Below are 13,457 nucleotides of genomic sequence, written 5' to 3'. Positions count from 1 at the left end.
TTCTTTAACTGAGATTCAATATTTCAAGACTGAAGTAGTCAGTAATAAAAATGCATCAAATTTACAATTTAGACAAGCCAGTTTTAACCTCTTTGACGTAGGCAAATGCTTAAAATATTTTAAAGCTGATGTGAAAAAGTAAAACAGCAAAATTTAAGGTGCAGAGTAAAGATCTAAATGAACGCGTTTGGAGGCTTTAATCATTCTTCTTCCCTATCAAAGAAGAAATCAAAGAAGGCGCGACTAAAACTTTCACTAATAAACATATGTTTAAAAACAAACCAAATGAAAACTTATATCGTGTCAGATATTTTATAAATTAAAAAGGTATGTGTAGAAAAGAGCATTCTTTGTGCAAGATACTTCAAGATTTTATATACCATGTGCATTGTAGCAACTGTACTGGCAGTTATAATGCAATACGAAGGTTTGAGCAAAATATTGTAAAGCGTATCAGACTTTTTAAAGGAAGAAACTTGAAAAATCAGCTATTTTTAAAGCCGGGAATCTAGATATGGATCTACCATTTGCCACCTGAATATACTGACCAGTTACACCTTCAGAGCACTAAAGGGGCAATTCCTTACTTTCACCACATTTTAGTTAAGGCACCAATGTACAGATGGCACGTGAAAAATCAATTATATTCTCTCTGGGATTTTAATGACGGATATTACACTTGCTTGCTATAACATGTTGCCCCTTACCATAACAGCATGAAAGGAGAAATGCGATAATCCCTTATAATGTTATAAAAACATTCACAATGAAGAGATGGAAACGTCGAAACTTCTTTTGCATGTATGTTCAGCAACGATAATAATTATACAATAAACACTCTGATAGATTTCGGAAAATAAAAATTAACATAAAATTTCGTTTTAGTTCCGTTTGCCAAAATGTAAGCACGCTAAGACAACGGAGATCAACTGCTTTGTTTGTTACAATCTGAAAAGCTCATTTATTTATCGAGGGAAAAAAAATTACAAGAAATTTTCTATTTAAGAAAATAAAATACCTTTATTGTTTAGAAGCCTAATGCACTGAATAATTCTATTTGATGAAATAACTGAAGCTTTTGGGCTTCTATAACTCAAATTATTTCTCTAACTATTCAAAATAGCGTGTATTTACTCTATATCAATTTATCATAAAACGCATTCGTATGCAACAACCATTCGTAAGCAGCAATCTCTTAACACTTTACTACACTTAACTTTTAACGCTCGCAACTGCAACCATTCGACCATTAAATTCTAAAGGAACTATTTATTTAGAAGCTAATGAAAAACAATATTTTTTAATGAAAAATATATTCTATAAAAGTGGAGCTATTGGCGGACATCTTGCTAAGTATTTAAATTATTGGCTCATATAGTCTAATGAGACTGTGAAAAATAGAATCAATTTAGATTAGCTGAGATGCCACAACAAATACTTCTGAAATTATATTTCTTATATATAAGAAAAGAAGAGAATTCATGAATTGGGCTTAATTATATTTTCATATGGCTTTTTTCAAATAACTTATGGTTTGTGTTGGGTTTTCACGCCTGAAACCATTCTTCTAATTTTAGGTATAAACTGTACTTTTTTTTTTTTTTTTTTAAATACACATATTTTTTTATCCCGGTTTTTTAGGGGCTTATCTACCGCGTTAAAAAATTTACTTGATTACCAATATTTTTAAAAATGAAGATGGCAATGAAATGAAATGACAACTGACGAATCTCAGGATTTAAGGTAATCAGAATTACCAAGCTAAAAGCGCTTCGAAGGTAAATTTAAAAAGAGTAGAGTTTGCTCTTTAATATGTAATTTAATATATTCCATACCAGACCTTCCCTAAATTTTTCTCTTCTCCATTTTTGGTAATTCTGCATTCTCAACGCATTTAGTTCACAATCCGCTTGCGGTTGTTAACCTATTTCTGGGCTTTCCCAGCTGCGAAATATGTGAACGTGTTATCGACTAGGTACGTGGGGCAGAGGAATATGCCCGATTGTGCAGTAGTATTTCCTCCATCTCGAATTAAGTTAGTAGACAGTATCACGTGAAAAGAACACCAAGAGCACGCGAAGGGAGAGGCAGAACCGAAGGTCGCGGCCTCTCGGATCTAGCGCACACGCGTCCTGCATTGCCGGGAATCTTTTGAATCATTGCAGAATGAGCAGGGCGCAGTCACAACTCACGCGATCTGTCATTCGTGGAACATTGCATTTTGATGATCCGTCCAGCGCATGCGTGGGAAAGTGTCAGAAATTATGATTTGCAACGGATATGTTTCGTTTCACCTCCAATTAAGTACATATATCTTTACAAAATACCGATAAAACTGACATGATATGAATGGGTTAGAAATTCTGTAAGATTTACTGCTAGGCATTACCTAATTCTTTATATCAGAAAAAAAAAAAAATAAACAAAGCTTCACATAAAAATTTCTTGAAAATTTAGATTACAGTTTAACACTCTTTAGAAGACTGTACCTTCGAATAAATAAAAATAAGACTTATTCTAGAAAACGGATGAAACCAATCTCTTAAACGAAGTTTTAATTTAAAATAAAAAAAAATCGGTAATTTTTGATTATCTACCTTTTCAGTTTCAGGAAAAACTACCATGTTTCTGACGTATCTTCGACTATATAGGCTACAATAGCCAAACCATACTTGAAGATACTACACACATGTTTGAGTGCAAGTGAATTTGTATGCTTTATATTTAATAGTCAATTCGCTGAACGGTATTCACTTGCTGCAAAATTATAAATAGCGGCCACATTAATTTTTTCCGAATAAAGAATTTCTTGTTTTTTAGAAAATGCTTCTATGCATTATTATTTTTGAACAGAATAATCCGTGAAGACAGCTAGACAAACATTTTTCTCCAATTCACAAAGTCGCCAATGAGTTTCGAAGTAAGACGAAAGTAGTGGGATTCAATTTTAAAAGCTCTAGCATTTGTTTCTACATTACTTTTCTTACCTTAAATGATATAAACAGAAAAATATCAAAATATTAAAATTTACCTTTGGTTCAATGAATTAATTTTTGTCTATAATAGATTAATTTTCAGCAGCATTTGCGCATAAATGATATTGGGATAATTTGTTTTAAAATAAAAATTTGTGATACTATTATACATACATACACACACACACACATAGTATATATATGTATATACGAAAGTAGCAAGACAACATGAATTAGAGAGACCTTAGTGGTCATGAATTTTGCGAATTGAGCTGCAAAATTTTTAAAATTTTATAAGTAAGAGGAATCTCTTTTCTTTCTCCATGAATTAGGCTTCTTCCCTTCCAGCTGCAAAATTACTGCCCTGTTATAATTAAGACAAAATTAAAAGAAAAAGGAAGCTTTCGTCAAATCACATGTTTTAAAGAAAAACGATGCGATTGTTTAGAAGACGGATGTCATCTGTTGATTGAGATCTCGGCATACAACAGATGACCTAAAATCGCGAACATCCTTCAGATACGAAGCTGTCGCTTATGGGTAAAAACTACTGACGTCTGAAGTATCACTGAATACAATGGATGACTGACTGTTTAAAATTGAAAGAATAGAGATATTTAAATGCTTAGGAAAATACTTTTACTAACAGAAATATCCGATTACAACGATACTCGCAACTGTAATAAATACTACTAATATTTTTTTTCTTAATGCGGGTAATATTACTTTAAATTCATAAGATGCATATCAGCCTTGGTAAGCATCAAGAATTAAACCATATACGGTCCGATCCACACTCGGAAGTGGAAACTGCTTCCGCAGAGATCCAGATACGGTGCGCACGGACTTTTGTTCCTTGATTGTTTGTAGAGGTACTAAAACTGACTCGGTTCGAAAGTCCTACTAAGAGGTTAGTAGAAACGGAAGAGATGCCAAGCGCTGAGATTCTATTCTTTAGAATAATACAGATAAAAAATCGAGGTTGGGGTACTGTTGGGGTCATTACCACCGGCACCTCAGTCTTTTGAAATTAAATCATATGCCATATGACTACTCACTGATCAAGTCGCATTTAAAATGTCGGGTTATGTTAAAACAAAAACCATGTTAAACTTTATTTTTGGAGTTGAATATTACAAATGATATTCCAGAATTTACTCGAACCTCTTCAACAAAACTGATAATTGATACTGTTATAATTAATTAGATTATTAGAAATTAAATGACAACGCTTTTTGTAAAAACACCTCAAATTCGCTTTAACGTTAGAAACATTTTTAACGAAGTCTTTCCAAAACTTTTAGATTATTATATTACGTAATTTTCTATTAATATGCGTTTATCATTTACATCTGGTAGCAAATTTTCTTATTGCGTGAAACGTCAGATCTTTGATTTGTCTTCCCAGCGTTCTCATGTACAGATAGTTTTTTCGAGTAGCCAATCGGTAAATCATAAATCTCTAATTTAGCTTTCAAATTTAACCAATCAGTAATTGCTCAACATACTGACAAATTTAGAAGCCATAAACGCATTTCAGTTACCCGAACACACCAATTATCAAAATCGTTATACACATCAAGACATCAAGGAATATAGAAATGATTTTTTAATGCTAATACAAGGGTATTAAATGCCGCTGTTTTAAAGCAGTTAAGAATTGGTTGTAGCGTTAGGAGAAATTTCGGTTCGAATTAGCTTCGCAATATGGCTGCACATAAAAGAATGTCTCCTTTGGAAGAAGGTAACAATTCTATGATAACTAAAAATATCACTAGTTAAAGCAAATGTTATTGTCATCAATGACTGTTAATGAGCAATGCTGTGGAGAAAATTTATAATTGGATGATGGGGAGAAAATTTATAATTTTTTGGTCTTATACCCGAACTTTGGCTTATCAGAATTGTGATAAGCACTGACAGATTCCAGATTTTATTTTACTGCATGCTACTCTGAAAATAATATTAAATATCGATACTGCTTATTTTTTTTAATATTGTCAAAAGTTAGCAAAAATTTTAAAATGATCGTGCATTGCAACAAATAACCCAAAGATTTAAATTTATTTTGGTAAAAAAAAAAAAAAAAAAAAAGAAAAAAAAAAAAAAAAAAGAGCTTTGAATAATTATAGCCTGCTTCAGTACCCCAATATGAAAGGGATTTTTAATGGAAACCGAATCGGTATGTTTTAATTAGAACCAGTTATAGCTGAAGTCGGCGAGTTTTCTTTCCATCTATCCTAAATTGCTAGCTTAAAAAGCAAATGGCAACAAAAACGGACAGGACGTTGAAGAAAACGTGGTTTAATTAAGATTCCAGCTACAGCTGAAGAAGATAAAAGCGTTTTTCTATGCCTAAGCGCCTTCATTATGCTTTCTTCAATATGCTGACAATTTTTTTGTCTCTTTTTTTTTACAATTTTGTTTACAAAGTTTTTGTTTGGAATATCATTTCTAAAAGGACAATTCCGCATACCTCTATAATGGCATATTGTCAACTGATTCAAAATAAAAAAGCATAAAGGAATATTTTAAATATATTTCTTTACAAATAAAAATCAGTTGGCTTAAAAGAGCACGGATTAATATTATGGTTTTAGGAGTTTTCATCTAAAACTCTCTGATGCGTATGTTAAATGATTCATTTGAAGGCTGACAAGATAAAGTGCATGTTTGAAAGAGTATTAAAACTTCCCTTTGAGTTCTTGGTGTGGGCGATCGCGCATTGTCTTATATGGAATCAAACGGTATTTTCACTTTCGATGCATACATTCGAGTATGAGATATTAACAAACAAAACTTTCATTAACGATCCAAATAATGAGCCATGAAGCAATATATTCAAAAATATAAGCATGTTAAGGAAAACATTGACTATAGCTGTGCGTCTTATACAGCTGAAAGCAATAAGTGGAAAATGATAAACAATGACTTATATTTACTTTCTCCTTCACTTTTTTTTTAAGCTTAAGTTATTACTTCGTGAAATTCTTGTCTAGATTTTCCTTTACCAATTAGGTAAGATATCAAGGCTAAGTGACTTATAGTACAAGACCCAATGCATGCTCACTGCGTTGTCACTTTACGTTCTCCTGACAGGGTCATTGCAATATGTGGACTCTTATTAAAGACTTACGAGTTTTACATCGAATGGCGGACGTGCTGTCACCGCGTTACTGAAGTCGATAATTAGTTTTGACAATTTCTACTTGAACAATCATCAGTAAGACGATCTTTCACTGTGCATTATTGTCAATTATGCTAAATTATACTATTCCTTTTAATTAGCTTTTACTTCCTGATGGCACAATTTATTTATTCAATACTAGTTTTGAATTTGCTTTCTGCAATTTAATTTTTTGCATGCGTTTCCAATTCTCACAATTCATCAAAATTTCTCACAAGGGACTACGTAAATGAAACTGCGAAATAAGGTCTTTTAATCAGAAGCTTGATCCCCGGCAAAATGGCTGCCTGCAGACACATTTCATAGACTTTTCTATATGTAAAATGAATGCAATTTTTCTAAGAAATTCCTCAATGAAGCTGTCTCTTCCCTTCGGTAGATAGGCCTCGCTGCTTTACTATATTTATTATTTACTATCAGTTAGTCTATCTTCGTTAAAATTTTACTAAAATTAAAAGTAATTAATAGATTCCTTCCCAGATTCTAATAATTCATCTCCTTTTGCGCATTTACTATCTTCTTAAAGATCGAATATACCGTTCTTTTGAAACGAACGTCATATTCTATATTTAAGAATAGTTAATATTCTTAAATATAGAATAATGCTATATTTGAGAAAGTTAGAATGCGCATCTATCCGATTAGCATCAAACCAAAATAGATTTTCAATTTAATTTGTGAATTTCAAATTGCATTGAGACTATATTGTAATCTCTTTATGTCCTAAATCTTTATTTTTAATAAATACTGGATGCGGAGCGTACGGTGAGATCGCACGATGTACCATAATATGTAAAACACTAGATCATTTGGAAAGCTTCAGTTGTCAATTTCCACAACATTTATTTGTAAATTATAATAAAGCTTGATTTTTTTTTTAAAGAATCATTTAGTATGGGAAGGCCTTACGAGCAGACCTATGGGGCATTGTTGGTGTTCCCATGATTTTACCTGTACCTGTACCTATAGATTATTCTTCCTTGTTGTGTTCTAGTGTTGTGTTCATCAAAAGTCTCAAAATAAACATTCTTCATTCAGTTTATACCAGTTCCTTTAAAATTTCCAAATTAAAGATTTATTCAATAAAATATATGTTACTTAAAAGGACCTATTTTTTTTTTCATTTAAATAAAAGATGGACAATGTTAAAGGGTTAAGAAGCACAAAAGAGGACAAAATATTATTTCCAGAAGGTGATTTATTTAGAAGTTCTGGTACCAGAACGAAAGCGATTTGCATGTACACGTGATTTGCATGTTTCGACTGTAAAACTGGTGGGCTTTCGTTACTTTTTATAAATATCTTTTCAGTGTTACGTAACTCATTTGAATCTTCCTGCGGGAAGAGTTTATGCTGGTGTTCGTTACTTTTTAGAAAAGTTTCTGTTTCTTTAATTTTAAAAATTTTTATCGTTAGCTTTTCGTTATATCGAAACTTAATCGACGCTTTAAAATTAAAAACTGAAATTCCATAATCCTTTGCAGATTCTATACTCTTAATGCTCATTTGCATGCTAAGATCACCTGAAAGCATTCTGTGTAAAAAACTAAAATCCTGATGGCCGTTTGGTTTGCATCAATATCCCGTATTTTGTTGAATTTCTCGCAAAAGAATAGTCAAAAGGTAAAGATGCAACATGCTAAAACATGCAAACTAATCTGAAAAACCTTAGACTAGAAGCTGAATTTGTTGAAAATTTTGCAGATATTTGATGCCAGAGCTAAAAAAACAGTAACAGAGAGCATGCTTGCAAATTAAGACATTTTCAGGGTATTCTCTGAGCATATCGTTCTTATGTAATTAAAACTTTGCACTGTGCATAAGGACACCACTGCAAATTTTGTATCTGGTGTTCAGTACGAACTTTATATAAATTCTGCCACATGAAGTTTTTGTCGGAGATTGCTTTTAAACATCCACTGCAAAGCGTGCACAAGATTTTCAGTGCAAACCTCATGCAGAACCCAGAATTTGAACTGAATGTCATTGGAGATCTTATGCAAAATTAAGAGTATTCAGAAGACACGAAAGCATATATCTACGTTGTGGTTACCCTGGTGTGCAATATATCTGCATGAGATGTGCATTGGAATGTTATCAAAAGATGAAATTATTTATATTGCTTAGTAACTGATTTGATGAACAAGTTTACATAACTTCTTCAGTGGGATGTTAATATAAAAATATGCATTGATTAATTAGCAATTTTATGAAACTAATTTCTCATTGTGCATTAGAGAACATAACAAACATGTAATAAATATTCAACTATAGAATAACAGCTGCTAAGTTCGAGAATTATGAATTTCTGTTCAAGGTTGATCCTTTCTGCTCCAATTAATAAAATGTATTACAGAGCACAGTGCATTCAAATACTTACCGAACTGCTGTATAAATCTGAGGGGCCTCCAGTACGCTCTGGCGGGCGGCGGAGTCGCCCGGCATCCGGCAACGAGCCCGGGAGAGAGTTCTTGATCGTTTGCGGGGTCGGCCCGCCGCCGCTCCTCGGGGCAGCAGATCCGGTCCATGACAAGTTAATCCATAGAGTCGGCACACACAAGACACAGGTAATCTCACGACTGTTCTCGCTCACTGCGCGCGAGACTCTGGCGAGATTCACCTGGAAGAACGGAGAAATGGCGAGTGCTTTTTTTCGCCAACAAGGCGCCAATAACTTTTCAACGAATCGTTCCTTCTCATCCCCATCCTCGGTCGTGTCCCCATTCTTCGCGCGTATTTGTTCGCAGCGAAAGTGTTCCAGTCAGTTTAAGTGGAAAAAATTAATCTTGAGCATTTACTTTTGTCACGCCCATCCACGATACTCGTCTGTTATATGATAAGATAAATAAATGGAAGCCATTTTAGTATGTAATTCGTTTTAAATGTTATGAAGGTGAGAGGAGATTTAATGATGAGCAAATCTAAAATCTTTCAATTTTGCGCATAAAGGTTTTCTTATTAATACCTGTGCAGATTCACAGGCGGAAAATAAAACTGTTTGAACTCTTTTAAATTTTTGTAAGATGTGTAATTTTTTTTATTTCCGCATTATAAAAAGAATCATTTAAGAATTTCTTTTCCAAATAAATTTTTTTAACTGCATTTCTTTGCAAAAATATTACAAACCTTCTAAATCGACATTACTTAACAGTTTCCCTATAATTAAATCCATTTTCCTCAGGCCCAAAAATCAAAGAAAATAATTCGAGAGTTAGAAAGATGCATAAGGACTTTTAGATTAAAAACTAAAAGGATGCGTAAGATCTTAAGAAGGAACCACATTTATAATATTGGGAAAATAAGCTGCAACACCGAAAAGAATTATCAGTTTGCTAAAAATTCAGGGCAGGTTATTTACTTAAGACGTAGCGTTGCTCTTAATTCTTGTGTTGGGAAAAAATAATTAATAATTGTTACAATTATTGTCATAGAAATTAATAATAATAATTAAATTAAGTAATAAATGATTAAAATTTGATTTATCAACATTTCTTTGAGTAAAGTTACCAATATAAGTAATAAACAATATGATATCTAAATTTCTTTATCATAAAAAATACATATGATTCTAAAAATACAATAGGAGGGATAATAATAATCTAATACGATACTATTAGAGATACAATAGTAAAATTATATTTTAATATTTAATCGATGCAGTTGATACTCTTGATTGAAAAAGTTAGTGATGCCTTGTTAACATTAGGGCCCAAATTCTTTGATAAAAGCTACGAAGTACCCCATTTAGCAATTTTCACGGAACTCTTTATTTCGTTAAAAGTTGATGTACAGTCCTAAAATCTCAATCAACTAAATATGATATCAAAACTGAAGTCCTGACTACTCCTTCTGGTCTTTGCGCAATCCAAATCAGGCTCACGAATTTATCACAGACAAGAGGCAAAAAGCTGTCAAGGCCCCATAAGTGACAGTATAAAATTTCTTCGTTCCATCTTAGTTTTGAAGGTTACACCACGGGCGGAATGCCATTCAAAGTGTCCTGCTCTTCTTACACTACCATCAGTCTCTGAAGAAGATTTCACTTCGATTCCTTCCCTGCCTCAAAAACACTACACATTTCCATACATTCATGTTTCCTCCAGGATTCCACCCTGTGTCCTATTATATGGCAGCTAGCACTACTGTCTATTATACCTATCAAGGAGGCGGAAATGAAAGTGCAAGGCTTGAAGCCATTGAATAAATTAGATCAAATCTTAATGTAAAATTATTACGAAATTATTGCCAGTATCGCTTTTCTTTTGAAATCTAAAGCTCTTTTTCGGAGTTTTAATGCCTAATGGCTATTTAAATAATTTAAATATCTCCATGGAGTGGCCCTGCTCAGTTTGAGAAATATTGGTTCTATAATCCAGCCTCCTTTTCCCAGTTCCAACACCCGCTTATATTATATTACTCCATACAGTGAATCAGTCAACCACGCAGTTTGACGAATTGTGAGCTCTGCACGTCACCCTAGTTCCACGCAGCACATGAACTTTAATCTGTTTTTCAAATTACAGCAGTTACAACTCAAAAGTCGCTTAAGTGCTACCGGTGGGAGGGGGAAAAAAAAAATTCCGGTTTTCTACAGAATTTTGAGATATTGTTAAAAATACCCGTATTTTTTATCAGCCATTATATACTACAATACCGTTACTAATTTCGTATTTAGATAGCTTATCTTAGTAGAATTATAATTAAAATTGTTTTATTTCCCCGTGCAATGCAGCACGAGATGAGTTTTAAGAGAAAGCTGTGCCGGAAAAGTAAAAATACAGGAGCACGTGCATTTAACATTGAATAAAAGTTTATCTCGGTAACTGATATTTAATTTGAATAAATGTAATTAACTATTATGTTAGCTGTAACCATAATTCTACTCTTTTGCTTTCCAGAAATCTCGAAAAGCAGAAATTAATAGAAATCTCTCGCGACTGATTTAAAGTTATAAAAAAACCAGACAGAGAACATAGTTTCTCTCAGTTGTTTGGTTAGCTGCTGTTGTTATTGTTGCGAGTTCAGAGAGAGATCGGATTAGCTTTTTCTTTGCATTGCGTTCTATTTCAAAGTTTTTAGTAGTTTGGAGTATAACTACTGATTATATTGTGCGATAATGTAAACACTTGTACGAATATCTCTGAGGAAAATTACCAACTCAGACACACGCAACACTTTTTGGTATCAGGGGTGGGGCTGAATGCCAATAAAATGGATGGAGCTCAGTTAAGACGATGGAGAGCGATGGAGGAGCAGTTAAGACAGCTGATGGCAGCCTTTGCTGCATTTAAAGAAGAGATGAAAGATTCCGTTAAAGCAGATATGAAAGCTGATAAAAAATCCATTAAACGAGAGATGAAAGCTGCCCAAGGTTCCGTTAAAGAGGAGATGAATGCGGTTCATGAAAAGAAAGAAGTTGGTCAAATATCTGTTAAATAAGTGATAAGGCTGTTCAAGGAAAGATTGAAGCAGGCCAAGAAATGAAAAGAGAAATTACTTACGTAATAGAATACAAATTTGAGGCTACGGAAGGCAGTATTGAAGCTGTTGAAAATAAAGTTGGAACATTGAAAAAAGAGTTTCTTCTGTAAAAAAAAAAAAAAAAAAAAAAAAAAAAAAAAAAAAAAAAAAAAAAAAAAAAGATAGTTTCTACTGTGAAGCAACGAATCAAAAGAAGAGTTTCTGCCGTCCAACAACAAATTGATGAAAGGATTTCTGCTGCCGTAGTCAAAGAAGTTAACACCTTAAAGAAGTGCATAGCGACAGCAGGAAGCACTTCTGATGGTTTTAAATATTTACCCATGCCTGCTCGTCCCTCTATGAAGCTATCCAAATATGACGAGAAGACCTCCTGGAAAGTATAAGACAAAATTTTCTGTAGTGGAGGATGAGAATGGATGGGATTCCCAAGCTAAGGCCTGCCATCTCGCCGCTTTTCTGAGATCAGGCGCAGTGGATGTTCTTCCAACTCTTCCAGAAAACCATAGACTAGACTTCGAAGCCCTATCCGGCGCAATGAAGCTGCGCTTTGGCGAGAAATTGCTATTACACTTTGTTATTAAGTACAGCTGTAAGATTTTTTGCTTTCGTGGGCAACTTTATGAGGAATACACGATGAATATTTTTTAGCCACCTGATCAGACATCAGTATTCAGGGGTTTTGCCCAGTCGGTCACTATTTCATCTCTTTAAATATTATTTTAAAACTCGACAAGTGCTACAATGTTCTCTATATATATACATATATATATATATATATATATATATTAAATTTGAATATTACCAACATAATTAAGTATCATCCTCCCTTTTCTTTCGTTTACTTCTAATTCATAAACACTTATATTATGATTTTTAAGAAAGAAAAAAGCTAATTTTCTTGATATGATTTACATACTTCCCCAAGCACTGCTATCTTAGTACTTCTGTTCCCACATACCTGCAGACATAATTAATTTAAGATAAGAAGCGTCTATCCCCCTTTTTACCTCAGAAGCAAAAACTTCCAGACTTTTTGGTTTTTTTCGCAAACTTTTTTAACAGATTAGGAAATAAATATACATTGATATTTTATTATTAAGTATATATTAATTATATATGTTATTTAGAAGGTACATATTCCTATTATGAAGATTTTTTCCAAAATTCCCAATATTATTTTCCAAATCATTTATTTACCATACTACACAAAAGTTTGTAGAAACACACAACTGGAAATCCTTAATGTATATTTCCAGAGAAAGGAGAGTCGATGTTACTTTTTAAATATAAATAGTGTATTTTAAATATTAAATAATTTAATATTAGATGAAAATCCTATGTTTAACTAGACAAAGTAACAAAGTGAAATTGGCGTAAATTCTGAATAAAATTTTATCGATTTGACATAAGTCTCTCTTTTTCAGAAACAAACAAACAAACAAACAAAACAAAGCAAAACGCAAATAGTATAGCGAATATAAAAAAATACATATGAAAACTCTTAACACTCTACTGGGAATTCTAAATATATGTTGCTGTTAAAGATTTTCTGATTTTGTTGTTAAATTTTATGTGGCGTCAGTGCGAAGTCACTGATGTTTTATAAACAAACTTAAAATGACAAATAAAAATGTTTGTCGTCTTATTAAGAAAACTGAACATGAAATAGAGCTAAGACTGGAAAAAATACATGGCAATACTTTAAAACTCTTTTGCAAATTCTAAAGATATTCTGCTTTAAAAAATTTTGGGATTCACAAAGCAAAACACTGTACGACCCGAGGATATATGCGATATTTTCGAATGAAAGCTTG

General features: G+C 32.8%; 1 protein-coding gene across 4 annotated transcripts in view; it reads right to left on the bottom strand.

Annotated features, from left to right (window-relative positions):
* LOC118182390 (protein spitz-like) overlaps positions 1–8,765 on the bottom strand; it is a 140,244-nt gene extending 131,479 nt beyond the window's left edge. For all 4 annotated transcript variants that reach the window (XM_035351733.2, XM_085814947.1, XM_035351731.2 and 1 more), the window contains exon 1: positions 8,543–8,765. In XM_035351733.2, coding sequence (XP_035207624.1) covers positions 8,543–8,690 — 148 coding nt within the window. In that variant the 5' untranslated portion in view covers positions 8,691–8,765. The remainder of the gene's footprint in view (positions 1–8,542) is intronic.
* Positions 8,766–13,457: the final 4,692 nt, after the last annotated feature.

The sequence above is a fragment of the Stegodyphus dumicola genome, chromosome 4 (assembly GCF_044657685.1).
Source record: "Stegodyphus dumicola isolate Sdum_Otavi_A_Nest chromosome 4, ASM4465768v1".
NCBI classification, from domain to species: Eukaryota; Metazoa; Arthropoda; class Arachnida; order Araneae; family Eresidae; genus Stegodyphus; species Stegodyphus dumicola.
The sequence above is the reverse complement of the archived record's forward strand: the minus strand, read 5'-3'. Positions and strand labels throughout refer to the sequence as shown.